Here is a 15,750-nt window from a genome sequence, read left to right on the forward strand (position 1 = left end):
AGATGCATCAAGAAGCAGCATACCATGAAAAATCAAAGCTGCAGCATGATATTTCAGAATTGGAGAATAATATTCAAGGAGTAAGTGTTTTTTTATGAAGTAAGCTTTTATTATTTCTAAAATAGGATAGATTGTTCAGAAATTAATTTTAATATCTGTTTTCAACTTAAATTTATTTAAAAGCCAAGTTATGACAGCTTTCTGCAATAATAACCTTTGATTATTTTTTTTAATTGCAGCTTCAGATTGAAAAGTGTGAACTAAGAACTACAGTCTCTATCCTGAAAGAAAGAATAAACTATTTGGAAAATGAATTAAATCTGAAGTCAAGTAAACTTGCCCAGGCTTCTGATGATTCTTCTCAATTTAAAGCTGAGATTTGCTCACTTCAGTAAGTCTGATACAAAATGTGGTGATCTTTTACAGATGCTAGAATAATTGTTTATTCTGTGACTGTATAGCAGAGTTGAGTTCTTGGGAAAGACCATAATTATAAATATTTTAAAATATTTTAAAAATCATTTGATGCAGCTTGTGTGTTAATGAAAAGTAGGTGTAAGTAAGGAAAGTGCTCTGGCAGCTTGTCACAGCAAGTTTCTCCTGGACTTACTTGATGACCAAATATACTGATAATTTTATGGCTCCTTCTAGAATTGTTTCCTCCAATAACCATATTGTCTGCTTATGAATGTATCAGAACTGAAAATTTCTAAAAGAATTCCCAAACTCTGTTTGTTAAAAAGAAGACAGATGCCTTTGCAAACTGCAGCAGTAGGACCTACAGTTCTGAGAACTGGTATCTTATGATCCATAGAAACAGTCTGTGGTGGACTTGAAGCAGGAGTCCAAGTGGTGTTGAACTCAGGAATGCTTAAGTCCTACCTCTCCTCAAGGGAGAGGATGGTTAGTATGGCACAGCCCCATGCTGCTGGTAGGTGATACAGCCCTGTCAGGAGGTTATGCTGGAATTGTTCCGGCACTTGAAGCAGCTTAAGAGCAGAAGTTGAGGACCCAGAGTAAGTTCCAAGCTTCCTTCAACTGTACACTCATTTTTCAGGCTCTTAAATGACCAACACCAGAAGTCTATTGAAGATTTACAGCATAGATTGTCCCTCAAAAAGGATGAACTGCTGACAGCTCAAGATGAAATTATAAAGCTGAAAGAGATAATAGGTAATCTGTAACTATTTTTGTGCTTATTTCCTGTTTTTAAAATAGAAAGCACTTACTCTTTTGTTTTCAGATAGGTTAAACCAGAGGAGCACTTCCCAGGAAGAAGCAGTCAGTGTGCTGAGAAGTACAATTAGTGTTTTGGACAAAGAAAAAGACAGTCTTCAAGAAACCGTAGATGAAAAAACAGAAAGAATTGCATGCTTAGATGACAACTTAGCTAACAGGGTATGTCCAGTAAAAGTACTACTTTACATTCCACCTGGGGATTTTTAAAGCAGTTATGTTTTAGGGAGATGTTTTGCCTTGATGACAAAGTCTGTGCAGAGCACATAAACACTGTGCTTGGACCCAGTGCAGAGTCACTTGCCAACTCAATAGAACTTTAATTATGAGTGTAACTCTACTCCCTAAATACTCCAAGAAAATAAAGCATTTGTTTGCATTTTGCATGTGGAGGGGTTTATTGAGATATAAAGTACTAACCTGAGGTGACAAAATCTATAGCTATAGATTCCATCTGTTTCAATGACAAGACAGTCCTTTCTCAGTAAAGAAAAGAAACTTGGAAATTACTTATTGGCGAAGAACTAAGATAAAGGTTTACATTAAAAGTTCTTTAATGAAGTGTCCTCTTATGTTGCAACATAGTAATACCTAAGACAACGTTCAATTTTTTTTTATAGGAAAAAACAATTGCTCATTTACGTTTAACTCTCTCTGAGCTGGAGTCCTCAACAGAGTAAGTAAAGAGTAGGATGCCTTCTTTGGAGGTTTTGTTTTATGTAGTAGTTTCAAAGTGCAAGTAGAACGCTATTTTAGTTTTTTTGATTAAATTAAGTTAATCCTGTTTGAGTCAAGTAGAGGAGTGTACTGTGTTGAGAAATGTACTCAACTTTGGAAGGCATTTTCTCTGCAATTATATTGCAGGCTGCTAAGAAACCGTTACAACAGTCATTAACAATTGCTTGTCTGTATTCATTTCCCTAAACTGGTAAGGTTTCCTGCCTCTTGGTCAAGAAGTAGTTCTCTAGCACTCCACTAGGTATTAGATTGACCCAGGTAAGATTCAGAGCTGAATTCTTAATGATTGGCAATCTAATTCTTCTAACTTAAGTACAGTCTTAATTAAAATGTATTTATGTAGTTTTTAGCTGGGCTTCCTCTGATCTTTCATTCTTTCCTCTTTTTAAACATGACGTTTTAAACTATAGCATCTTAAAAGCAAAATTAAAACACCGATATTTAAATATTTGAAGACCAATGTAACTGAATATTAGCTACATTGATGCATGAGCTATATGTGTCAAAAAAACTAATGCAAAAGTTCGCCTAAGTTTACAAATATTTATATTTCTAATTTTTCGTTTAATCTTTCCATTACTCTTTTGATAATTGTCCTTCAAGTGTAAATTATTTGTCTTCTTCCCTTATGGCTTATAAAATACGTAATTACCATAATCCCTACCAAAGACAGATAAACATAGGTATCTGTAATTGCTCTTAGTCTATTAAGATACATCTTACCAGATATGTCTTCAAAACTGAAGATTAAATCCATCTTATTTCTGCATATTGACATTTTACATACTTAGTTTACATTTTATTTAGACTCAGTTTGTCATCATTCAGAGAGCAAGAATTTTATCTGATTATTTTCAGCAGTATATGGTATAGTACAAGAAGGGACAATTTTCATAGTGTTTTCACTTGACAGCCAGATGCAGGACAGACTGAGCAACAGAGACCGTGAGATAGCCAGCTTACATCACCAGCTTGATACAACCCAGCTAGAGCTGGCAGAAATGGGAAGGGTAAAGGACATGGCTCTGAAAGAAAACAGGCGACTGCAAGATGACCTGGCTACAATGGCCAGAGAAAACCAGGTATGAAGACAGTACATGATACTGCTGTATTAAATCATTTATTGCTTGCTTGCATCAAAACTGCTACATCCTCAATTTTGATTGAGGTGTTTAATTATTGGTATTTCTTGAGCCCTGGGTTATTGAAAATCACTAGGCAGAAATTGTAAAAGCAATACTTCAGATACTTAAGTGTAGTAATGCAGTGAGGGAGAAATGGGCAAGCTTTCAGTTTGGTAACCATTCCTCAGATTAAAAAAGAAATTGAAATAAATTAAATCTAGAACTTTATTATTTATAATATAATTATATTATGTTAATTGGCAATCAGTATATTATCACTTGGCAATCAGTATTTAATTGGTAAAGATTGGGTTTTATTACCTTTGGAAGTGATTACTGAGAGAGAGAGAGAGAGAGAAAGAAACTCCAAAAGCAGACATCATATTGTCAGGTGAAAGTGAGAGGGAGAGGAAGGGGATTGGTAGCACATCTGTTCTGGTGCAGTGATTCCTTAATTTCATCCATCTAGTTTCCATGAAGCATTGGATTTATTGAGTGAGGTATGCCATATTTTAGATTAGGGTGTTTTGGAGATTAGGGTGTTGGAGGAACAAGGAGTTGGTTTTGTGCAGCAGCTGGTTATTGCTGACCAAAAGCCTCCCACCTCCAAGTGCATGACATGGATGTCCCTACAGTATAGAGTGTCTTTATGGACAATATATAACCAAAATGTTCAGTGTTGTATAGGGTAAGTAACATCTTTTATTTAGCTGAGCATTACAAAGTCTGTGTAGAGGGTATGTGAGAGTTATCTTAAGAGTGAACCTGGAATTTTGTTGCAACTCATTACATACAACTTGTATAGCAAATACAACTATAGCAGCTCCTCGTGAGGTTCAAATACCTTTTAAAATTTTCATCCTGAGATACAAATGTTTGTTTGAATTCACTGTAAGTACAAACACTGAAACCAATCAGGACATTTTTAACTAAACCATTTATTTTAATTCCCCTCAGTCATTCCCGCTGAGTCTGATGCCACAAAGTATAATATAGCAACATGTTTCAAGGAAGTGATTAGGACCTTGAACAGTTCTTGCAAAACCTATAGTGCAATATATAAATATGTGGATGTACTATTGAAATTAGACCTACTCTTTACAGGCGCCTAATAAGATGAAATATTGAATATTATCATAATATGATTATGAAAGTTTTCCCAGTGTTTGGGAAGGCTACCACAGAGACAGGCAGACTGATTTTAGCATATGTTAAATAAGGCATACAATAAAAAGGCTAATGAATAGTAATATACCACAAAAAGAAGAAGGGGAAGAAATAAGGCAGCATCCTTTATTTCCCCACATTTGATCATGGACATAGAAAAAGATACTTGCAGTTTTGGCTCTCTGGGCTAGAGGACTCAGAAGTAGAGAGCTGAAGCTGAGAGGGATACAATTAGCAGTTCAAATATCTCAAATAAATTCCATGGTACATTTTTGATGTTTAAATATGATCTTACTAGTGCATTTAGTTATTTTGTCTTGCAATGCTACTTTAAAACAAATGTTATTTTGTTAGAAAGTTGGCTTTCTATTGATCTAAATCTTTCCTTTACTCAGGGATACTGAATCTTAAAGCTATAAAAATTCCAGCTCCCAAACATCAGTATGTCAAATTTTCCAAAGATCAGTAGGGTGTGTCATCAGGGAAGCTGCATGTTTTATGAACTGGTGGGATAGTCCTTGTTTATTGTGATTATTCTTGCCTGGAAACTCTTTGGTGTATCTACGGTAGCAGGGGATATTTCTGAGCTCTACAAATCCCAAAGAGCTTTGTAAGTAGAATAGAAAAGAATCTAGGGCATATGCAATTACTCTGATGTAATCTGATGGGGTATTATATAGTAATTAATTTACTGCAAAGCACAATTTTGCGTTTATGCAATCTCTCTAGGCTGTCAGTACCGAGCTTGAAGATGCAATGCGTGAAAGAGAAGAAATGAAAACCAGGGTTCATAGTTATATAACTGAAGTCTCCAGATTTGAGAGCTTGATAGCTTCAAAGGTAAAAATGTAATCTGTAGGCAGTCATTACTGCATTCAGTAAAAGAAAGTAAGAATTGCATGGTTTGGGTGCTGTTCTCCCTGCCTGTCCCATTTCCTTCTTTTGTTTTTCCTTATTTTCTCTGCAGTGTTTAAAGCTACTAGTGGGGGATTTATATAGCACATTGTTAGATCTGAAGTACTGATTAATTCTAGCACATCACAATTTTATGGACCATGTTTCAGTTGGCCATAATGCTGGAGATTGACAAACATGTAATGTTTGAATGTTATTTTGCTTTTTGGGTTTTGACCTGGCAATCAGTAAAATAACAGGCAGTGTTTCATTATTGTAGGTAGAAAGCGGCTTGTACAATGATTTTAATTATTTTGCCCTTTTGGAAAAGAAAAAAAAAATCTGTTCTGCATAAAATTGTAAAAATAGTAATGTTAAAATAGTGCTCTGGTTAAATGTACTTTATCCTGATACTTGGATTCAGAAGCATGATCTACATGAGTTAAAACTTAAGATCATTTAAAACCGATAGGATTTGGGTCAAGACAACATGAACTGGCAGATTTATTATGTGACTTTGAATGGGGAAGAATTAACTTTTGATCTGACTTCACCTTGCATGTGTGGATGAATGCATGTAAATTCAACCACTTTTTACAAGCAGAAACTGAAGCATGGAGAAGAAGTTAAGGTCAGTAGTAGGTTAGCTTAGAACTATCAGTCTAAAATACTTGAAGTTTACTTTCAAAGAATTAAACATTATATCATGTGTGCAAACTGATTCAACTACAGACATGTCTACATCTTTGGCAAGTAACGATCCAGTTATTCAAGTCTATAACGAGGAAGATATAGAATACACAGCCAGCGACCAATTCAGGGATTTTTCTAGTATTATATCTGGATAATGCCTGTGGAGACAAGGATTTACTTTTATGCCCAGTGTTCACTTGCTAAGTCTCAAGTTTCTGTTTCCTAATGCCCCACCTGATCCTGTCTGCACTTCCCAAGTCCTGCAGGATACACAGAAGGAATTTCAGAAACAGTTGCCTTTCTCATTAGATTTATACTGATTTATACTACCAACCTGCATATCCCACTGCGGGGAATGGAGGTAAATAAGAAACATTTATCCTTGCCTTATAATCCACACTTGGCCAAAGTAAAATTCACAAGCAGCATTTGTTCTGTCACTGCACAAATGGTGAGCACCAAAGCTTGCATTTTTGTACCTCTGTGATAGACTCCTTAGGCATATATGCTCTAGTAGATTACCAGTGTTTCAGGCACTGCTGTAATGCAAATATTTATAGGAGTAAAGTAACTAAAAGAGCTGAAAATGGAATTTCTTGGAAAGGGCAGCATGCAGTGTATCTCAGTAATGTGACCCTTGACAAGGCAGAGAGATCCAAAATAACCCCTCTCCTGGGTGTCTTAAAACTCATTAGCAACTCCTAAGTGTAATTCACTTTAATAAAGCTTAATGCCATAACTCTATTTGCTATTTGGACTTGGAAAAGGGATGATGAATTTTAGCAGTTGCCAGATAGTGGGATTAAGAGAATGAAGGAAGCTTTGCTTTCTAGGGGGAAAAAAAGAAGAGACATTGTAAGGGAATAGGCATGAAGTGAGATCAAACAATTGAAGGTATGTTGATCATTGCAGAGTGATTTACTGTTTCATCAGGAAAAGGAAAACCAAGAATTGTTAGAGAAGTTCCGGATGCTCCATACACAAGCTGAAGGCTGGGAAATGAAAGCTCATCAAGCTGAAGGAGAAAGCAGCTCCATACGACTGGAACTCCTTTCGGTAGATACAGATCGGAGACATCTTCGAGAGAGAGTCGAGTTTCTGGAAAAAGAGATTCAAGGGGTAATAACTTGTACAATGAAATTCCATCTAGGACAGTGGGATACATCCAAGTGCTTTTAAATAAAGTCAATGTACGATTTTTAACACCTTAATGGAAAATAATTTCCATATGTGAATGTTTCCAATACAAACACTGGAGTTTTTGAAACAGTAACTGATTTTGTTTAGATGTGCTTTGTTTCACCCCTGCTTGCCCAAAATTAGAATTGTGTCACATATTTTCATAGTATTAGATCTCTTTGGTTCGGTTATCACTGTTACTATGACATTGTGAGAAACTTCTGTTAAGTTGCTTAAGGACATTTGCAATATTTTGCAAGCTTAGTTCTTAAGTTTCTTTGAAGCATTCAGGGAAGTATTTGAAGCATTGGTGGCTGGAGTCAAGGTAAAAATCTGGTAGACACCCAAATTCAGAATCAGGATTCCACAATACTGAATCCTAGACCAATGTTGTAGAACGTAAGATTTATATTTTAGAAGCAGAGGTTTATATTTTAGAACAGAGGTTTATATTTTAGAAGCAATAAGAGAAGTTCTGGAGCATAAATGTGGTGGATTGACAACACTTTGTTCCATACTTTTAATTAGTCAGAGTTAGAGACTGTATTGTAAGCTGAGTTAAAAATAGGTTGTATGTTTGGGGTTTAAGCTTTTTAATTCTTGTTCCACCCTTTTATAGTACTTGTATAATTACTCAAGTTGGTGATTAAAAATTGCAGAGATGGTTTATTAGTTGCTCTTAGCTATGTTTTAGGGAGAGGGAAGAAATATTAAATTTTTGTAGGGAAAATAAAGTGTTAAAAACCCCAGGTTATTCAACAGGAATCTCATAAATTTAACATTGAAAATGTATCTGTATTTGGTTTTGTTTAGCATATTGTTGCACATCAAGTATATGAATCTCAGATCTCCTCCATAACCAAAAATATGTCCAGATTGGAAGAGGATCTTAAACGTGAAAATCAGGATAAGGCTTCTGTGTTAGCAGACCTGGCTTCTGTGAGAGAACTCTGTGTGAAACTTGAGGCTAACAAAGAACTTTTAGCTCGACAGCTAACGTCCAAAAGCATGGATTATGAAAGGGTAAGCAGCAAAGGCAAATTTAATTTGCTGTAACAAAGTAACTTCTTTTGCTTTTAGTAGGTTTTGGAGAAAATAGTTGCTTCTTAAAGTAAGGTAAGTTAATTTACGTCATTAGTTTTGTGTTTTTATATAAATTATAAATTTTACAACATACAGATCCTTAGCTGTGGGTTTTGTAGAAAAAGAGGGAGTTTCTTTCATTCATTATCACTGCAAAATGTTGCAGGTGTAGTTTTGGCTGTACTACAGACAGATCATATATATATTTATTTTTGGTTTTTTAATTGACTCAAACTTTATAAAAAGCAAATAGTGCACTTCTTATTTAAATAGTAAAGACCCTACCCTAATGGTGTCTTTTCAGTTAAGAAATTTAGATACAGCTGGAATTCATTGAATATTTTTAAATAGTTTAAAAAGTTCTAAATATTCATATTTTCTGAACCTTTTTCTTTACAGCTGATTTTGTCTTCATTTAGTGACTTGGTCAGCCTTTCTGGGACTGTAATATTTGAGGCCTTGAGAACAGTAAAATTTGTTTATATTCACAGGACTGAAGAGGAAAACAAGTATTCCTACATTTTCAGCAAAAGCCAATAGGCTAATTCTGGGCTGACCTAGTCAAATAGGATGAAGTATAGTAAATACTAATTTTGTATTTGTGCAAAGTTCTACTGTTAAAAGCTAATTCACGTTCCAGGTACTTACCTAAACATTTTCAGCACTCAGTAATGCAGCTCCCAGTAAAACATTTGACAGAGGTACAGCTTGAACAGTTTTAAATTAAGTATAGTTTAAAATAATTGTAGGCTTTACATTATTTTGTGGGCTGTTTTCTATACTTTTTTGTCAAACATCCTTTAATTTCAGTTTTTGTAATAACTCTTCGCAAAATAAAATTCTCTGTGTTCATAAATTAGTGTATTAATAACATATAAAATTTGTGCCTTAGGTTCTAGGAGAATTAGAAGATACAAAATCAGAAGGAGAGTTGCTGAAAAAGCAGCTATCCAGTGAGAGACTTACAGTTCAGAATCTTGAAACCTTATTGGCTACTAGTAGAGACAAAGAATTTCAGAATCAATTAACGACACAAGACAAAGATACCGAAATTCAGTTACTGAAAGACAAGCTAACACTGGCTGAGAGCAAACTGTAAGTTTTAACAAATGTGTGTGTGTGTTACAGGGTTTGCAAAAGAACTATTTCCATGTGGCAATACTTATTCACAAAATCTGGGTGTTTAGTATGGCTGAGCAGATTTTGGCAGCAGTGTCTTTTGGCCTTTCATGGCATCATTTAAAGTTTCTTTACAGGTCTTTCATATTGCTTTCAATTAATCAGCACTTTGGTGGACATCAGTTTAGTGCAAGCAGTAAACTTGAACAGGAGTTCCAAAGGAAACATCCTCTACATAAAATTTTAACATGTGCTTACTGCTCACAAAAAAACCCTCAAGTATATTAAATTAATGGTAAATGTGAATTGCTTATCTACTGAAGATACCTATTGTCCTTGCTTTGATTAAAGAATCACTTACATAATAAATAGTGAAGTTATAGTGCTTTAAAGTACTTTTCTGTTTTTGATATTAACTATTGTGGAAAAAGTCCTGTATCACTTATTATTCCTTTGAAATACAAACAGAACTAAGCCTGACACCTCCACTAAATGTGGCCAGCAACTTCTGCTGCAGATCTGCCTAAAGAAGCAATAACTTTTAGCAACACTTGTATGTAAAAAAGACTGATCTGTTTGGAGCAATGAAGTTAAGAGGGGAGTTAACTTTGTGTGTGTGTGAAATTCTCCTAAGGATACATCAGCAGGAGCTAGTGGTAGCTCTGCATTAAATAGCAAGAAGGAGGAGTATCAGCTGAGTGCAGATGGTGGTGAAGAGTAAAGTCAAAGCAGAATTTCAGATGTAGAAATCCACCCGTTTAGTAAATGCTAACCTAGGGAGAGAAAGGAAACATGGAAGTTAATGGGGCAGGTAATACTCCTCATGAGATATAGAATGTATTCCACTTAAAACTGTCTGGAACTTGGTGACACAGATGTGCAAGAAATATGCTTTTGGTTGATCTATGTAGAGGCTACAACTTGTGATGGTTTATGATGGTCCACCTCAAGGAGCAGTGATCTCAGTGAATCTGGAGATTATGACATTATTAATTACCCCTGTGCAACTAATTGCTTCATGCTTTAGTATTGTTGATTTTTGTTTACTTGGGGAAAAAAAAATGTTAATCGCGTACAACAAACATAAGCTAATAGAATGTCTTGATTACAAAGTCCAATGTGAAAGTTAGAAAAAACAAACCAACAAAATCCCAAAAACCAACCAAGCAAATAAATGAAATCAAAAGGAAAGAAGGAGTTTTTCAATTAAATTGAATTTTTAAAATTAAATTGAATCCAGTTACTTTGTGTACAAACATTATAAAACTGTTTAACTATGTACATAGTAATTTTTTTCACTGTTTTTCTTTTGCACACATTGTAGGGTTCATTTGTTTTTTGTAAATGTCAATACTTGCAGTGTTAATAGGGTGAGATATTTGCAGGGAGAAGGAAAATGTTCTCTTTGAGGAAGAGTGGCCATTCTGTTGAATTGCTTTCCACTGTTTATCTCAAAGGTTCTGCATGTTACTAGACAAGTGTTCAGGTGTGAGAACTAGATGTATATACCTTATTTTCTACTATTTGGTTTGTGGTAGTTGCAGTCTAATGAGCAGGAATTTTTAAATGCTCACAGCTGTGACTGAAGTATGTGACAATTATTTGTGTCTTGCAAAATACAGAAATTTATTTGACTTGGCAGAATTTCAGCTCTAAATGACAAAAATCACGTGCCAATATTTTTGAACATTATTTAAAGTTTTACCTTTATAGTACCTGTCCTTCCACTTTATTTAGAAAATGGCACTGCTACAACTCTGACTTAAGAAGTATTCTCAGAATTAAGTTTAACTTGTGAAGTTCTCCAGTGCTGTAATTATGAGTAGTGTAAAGAGTAAGTAGTTGTTACTTTGAGTACTGCATGGGTGATAGTACAGTAACTGTGGTCTTTATGCTCTAGAGTGATTAAAGAATTAAATAAACAGAGAATATGGAATAGCTAAACTACTTATTGAGAGCTAAGTGTATCTGCTGTGAAAGAGAAGTCCTCTGAAAATTGCATATCATCATGTAAACTTATATGATGATTACTGTGCATAAAGGGTTTAATTGAGAGCTAAGTGTATCTGCTGTGAAAGAGAAGTCCTCTGAAAATTGCATATCATCATGTAAACTTATGATTACTGTGCATAAAGGGTTTCAAAATGTTTCTAAATTTTGGAGTGATTTACTTAATGCACTTAATTTTGTTTAAATGTCACTGAAACAGAATAACCTCATCACTCACAAACTGTTTACTTTCTTTCTTTATTTTACAATAATGATATTGGGCCCTGAATTCTTACCTCCATCCTGAAAGCATATGCCTGTCTTTGAAGGACATATAAAATATCATCAAGATGTCTTGTCTTCTGCATCTGTTCTCAACATACTGGATCAAGATACCATTCTAGGAATTTTATTGATGAATAGGGAACATGGGAAAAAATATTCTGCAGTTTTATTTGGAACAAATCTCTTGAGTAGTTTACATCTTCCTGGAGTCAAAGACCGGCGGGTGCCAGACAGGAAGTCTGTGACTGAGCCTGGAGTGGAACTCATTTTTCAGAACTCCAGTCCAGTGCTTTAGCAATAAACTAGTACAACTTTGCTTCTCCAGGAGAAACTTTTGAGCACTCCACTTCACAGTGGCTTTGAAGACTGTATGGAATGACATAGCTGTCTAGATTCTTGCTTGGACAACCTATTTTACATGCAACAATTTATTTTTCTTCCTTTATAACGTAATTGATGGTATTTTGCAACCAAGCATTGAGTAAGCCAAGCTGATGATTTACTGAGAAGTATATTAATCATGTTTCTGAAGATTTTCAAGGCTCCTTTTAACTGTGATTCTCGCACTTGAGACAGATGGGCGCAAATACCAAGGGTGTAGTTAACAAGCTTTCAGACTCTGGGTTTTGCTGGTCTGGTGTTTGCTTTAATACAATTTTTACTTAGATTTGGTTCTGTTGTTCGTGGCTAGCCAGATAGTTTCAGCCTACTTGATAAAATTTTTACTGAAGCCATTGTCTGTTAAATTTGTAATTTTTTGTGGATATTTACTGCCTTTTTTTTTTCTTTTTTTATACAAAGACTATCTCAAATTGCAACAGAGAACAGTAAAGCAATAAACTAGTTATTTAATTGTTTTGTCTGTTTTTATCAAACATATTTGTGTTTACCTTTGTCTGAAAAAGAGCCTGATGTAGTCAGGATGTAGTAAGAGGCTTGCCAGCTTCTTACTTCCTTCTCACCTTAGGGTCTTCCAGAAACATTCTGTTGCATTCATTTGGTTCTTGCTGCTTCTAATTTGTCTTTGATTTAGTCTGTGAAACAACATGTTCAGTATCTGGTTTTGTTCTATCTTTCTCTAGCTTCTCTAAGCTCCTAGCTGACATTGTTCAAAGAAAACTTTGTTGCTTCTCATGATTTTTTTTTTAGAAGCAGCAATAATAGAGAGCTTTCCATGCTTCGAAGTAAAGTTGCACAGATGCAGGCTGACACTGATGTTTTAAAAAGGAAACTGACAACTGAGCGATTTGAACGGTAAGGTGCTGGTTTTTCAGTGAGTTGACTCTTACTCTTTATTTCTTCTTTCTCACTTTTAGAACTATTGCTTTTTTGAATAGTGGGAAACTTTTATGGAAAACTCTGTTCCGCTTGTCATACAAAATTTAATATGTTCATCTTGAAAACTGCTTAAAGAAAAAATCTTACACAGTTTCTGAATTTCTTTGTAATTTTTGTGAGTTTACCACTGCCTCTCAAAATAAAAAAAATTCCTTCTCCTGAAAATAAATAGAATAAATAATAGAACGGAGGGGTTTTACGAGAAAGTGAGGCGTTTTGCAAGGTTCTGTTGTGTTCCTGTGCCACGGTGCGGTACCAAGGCGTTGGCTGAGGTTGCTGTGTGTTGTCAGGGAGCGAGCGATCCAGGAGATGCGCCGGCACGGCCTCTGCGCGTCCTCGCTGCGCGCCTCGCCTCCGCTCAGCTCCACGCTCAGGTCTCCCTCCCACTCTCCGGAGCGCAGCGCTGCCAGAGCCACTGAGCAAGCAGCAGCTGAAAAGTAAGTGATTTGACTTTAGCAAGTCTTTTCTGTCTAAGAGTTAGGTTTAAACTGTTTCTAAATAATGCCTTTGTGATTATATGAAATTGTTACATGCTTCAGATGTTCCTATGTTCTGCTTTTGCTGTCTCTCCTGCTATAAAATATTGATGGCAACCAATAAATGCAAAGTGCTCTCCAAAGACCATATAATATAATGGATTCCCATTCCTCTTTTATTTAATGGCCTTGCACCACCTGACAACTTTCAAATATATGTTGCCTGCATATTACTACCGTTTATTATACCCAGATATACTTTACCAGTTTATTGTTGTTAATAGTTATCTCCAAACAATGAATGGTTCATATTAAGAGGAATGCCAGGAAATCTCCCAAGTACAGCAATAACAGAGAGACACTCCACAGAAGAGTCCAACTAAAATGCATTTGAAGCCTATGCTAGATGAAACTTATCTCCAAAACAAGTGCATAAAAATAATTAATGTATTTTTCATTGTTAATGCTTGAATCTGTGAATGTCTAAGATCGTGATCACTATAGTCCATAAAAAAGAAATCAAAATCAGCCCCTTTCCTGTTCATTTTCACTGTCATGTTTGTTCTTTTAGAGATGATTTTTGGTTTAGATGATGCCAGTTACATATTACAGATGTGATTATTGACTGTATATCCCACCTGTCCTATATTGAATAATAAATTGTAGTGAAAAGGGGAAGGACAGGGAGAGATAAAGAGTGATTATTGCAGGAAATGTGTGCTGTGACAGCTCATGAATTCTGCTGATTTTAAAGTTGCTTTCTGCTGGTAAATACATATGGCTTGTTCTAAGCTTAATTTTGTTAACAAAAACACAGGTTTTTTGAGAACTGAACTCAGCCTGGCATGAACCCACATTATCAGCAGTTTTTCTCTTCTGCGAATTTTTGGGCAAAGCAAAAAGTGGCAACTGTAGCAAATGAGATACTGACAGTGGGGATGAATCAGCAGATATGCCTTTTGCTTTACTGGTGAGCCCCTAGGCATACCCTGTTATACTGTAAAACAACATTTTGACTGAGGTGGTGACAGATAATGTATTTCTGAGAAGGAGCATCATCAGTAGAGTATTGTCTAGTCTTCCTTGCTTTACAGTGAGTCCTGAGAGCAATAAAAAGTCCAGTTGCTATGCATGGAGGATACCATGTAGTGCACTATTTTTATGTAATATTTGTATCCCTAGTTTTAACAATGTCAACTCTGTACCATATCTTACCAGAAAATACCCCATTTTCTTGAAGTGCGTATTTTTAAAGAACGTGCTTTTTAACAACTGAATTCACATGCAGTTGTTACGCATACCTTGCCTTTTAAATGTATCAATTACAATAGAGTGATCTCAGCAGTGCTGTTACCATCTTTCATCCTTGTTGTTTATTCCTTCTTGGGAGCTTACCAGAGTAAATTGTACTCTGTAATTACTGTTCTAGTGTTATTGCTGTCTCTCTCTGACCTGATTTCATCTTCTCAAGAAATTTTCTCTTCCTCCTCGTCTCGCTATTACTTTTGTAAGTCATTTTAGCAGTGGGTCAGTGGTTGATATGCTAATAGCTGATATTTGGGAATAACAGAAGACCATCTGAGGAGGCTAAAGCTAATTACTACTTTTTATCCTAATATTAATAAGTAAAATGTAACAGTTACCTGTATTTTGACATCTTTTCTTTCTCCACAGAAATGTGACCGTCAAGGAATAACCAGTACTTGAGTAGCTGAAGCATTACCTTGTTACAAGGATTTTTTTTTTATAAATTATGAATACTTGTATTTTACCTCTGTTTTCTTCAAATCACTGATTACCTTTGAAACCTCTGAGAATGGGTGAAGTGATCAACTTTGCAAAATTCTGCTTTCCCAGCTGGCAGGAGTGACTGACTTTTTCTGGCTGTTTGACAGGTTTTGTATCAAGCCTGGCTAAGTTTTGTTACTTTTTTAGAAACATAATAATTAAAAGAAGGAAATGAGTATTGATTTGACAATCTCTTGTTTTCATTTTTTTTATTTTATTTGTTTGCTTATCTCATATGATTGGAGAAGTTTATTCATCTTAATGTGAGCTAACATAGAATAACATCCCCAACTGTATTAAAAATGCTGAGCCAATGTATGTTTTCTACTCATGATGATTTCTTATGTTTGGGCTTCTGACAAGTGTTTTCTGTTTTCAGGTTATTCTTTATGGTATTTAAAAGTATTGATTACCTATTTTGTGAATGCATTTTGTTTATTGTATCTTAATAAAAAATATATATCAGTTATTCTTTATTACTGTTTCTATCAATCTCCCTTTGTTTAACCTTTGTGTGAAATTGCATTTTAAATATCCCCTTATTTAATGAAAAGTGAAGAGAAAAAATTTTAAAGATGTAATGAAGTCCTTTAAATATTAAAAAATTCTCAAAGTATTTTATATTCAAATTTTTGAATCAT

At 35.1% G+C, this 15,750-nt stretch overlaps 1 protein-coding gene across 1 annotated transcript in view; it reads left to right on the forward strand.

Annotated features, from left to right (window-relative positions):
* Nucleotides 1-15,524, forward strand: part of CEP135 (centrosomal protein 135) — a 29,849-nt gene extending 14,325 nt beyond the window's left edge. Inside the window, exons 14-26 of the mRNA XM_041459442.1 lie at nucleotides 3-80; nucleotides 240-391; nucleotides 1,058-1,173; nucleotides 1,244-1,398; nucleotides 1,857-1,912; nucleotides 2,888-3,056; nucleotides 4,995-5,105; nucleotides 6,786-6,971; nucleotides 7,845-8,054; nucleotides 9,007-9,209; nucleotides 12,657-12,761; nucleotides 13,136-13,282; nucleotides 14,996-15,524. Of these exons, the coding sequence (XP_041315376.1) occupies nucleotides 3-80; nucleotides 240-391; nucleotides 1,058-1,173; nucleotides 1,244-1,398; nucleotides 1,857-1,912; nucleotides 2,888-3,056; nucleotides 4,995-5,105; nucleotides 6,786-6,971; nucleotides 7,845-8,054; nucleotides 9,007-9,209; nucleotides 12,657-12,761; nucleotides 13,136-13,282; nucleotides 14,996-15,017 (1,710 nt within the window). The 3' untranslated portion in view covers nucleotides 15,018-15,524. The remainder of the gene's footprint in view (nucleotides 1-2; nucleotides 81-239; nucleotides 392-1,057; nucleotides 1,174-1,243; nucleotides 1,399-1,856; nucleotides 1,913-2,887; nucleotides 3,057-4,994; nucleotides 5,106-6,785; nucleotides 6,972-7,844; nucleotides 8,055-9,006; nucleotides 9,210-12,656; nucleotides 12,762-13,135; nucleotides 13,283-14,995) is intronic.
* The last annotated feature ends 226 nt before the right edge of the window (nucleotides 15,525-15,750 follow it).

The sequence above is a fragment of the Pyrgilauda ruficollis genome, unplaced genomic scaffold (assembly GCF_017590135.1).
Source record: "Pyrgilauda ruficollis isolate IOZ18807 unplaced genomic scaffold, ASM1759013v1 scaffold1, whole genome shotgun sequence".
In the NCBI taxonomy this organism is placed as follows: domain Eukaryota; kingdom Metazoa; phylum Chordata; class Aves; order Passeriformes; family Passeridae; genus Pyrgilauda; species Pyrgilauda ruficollis.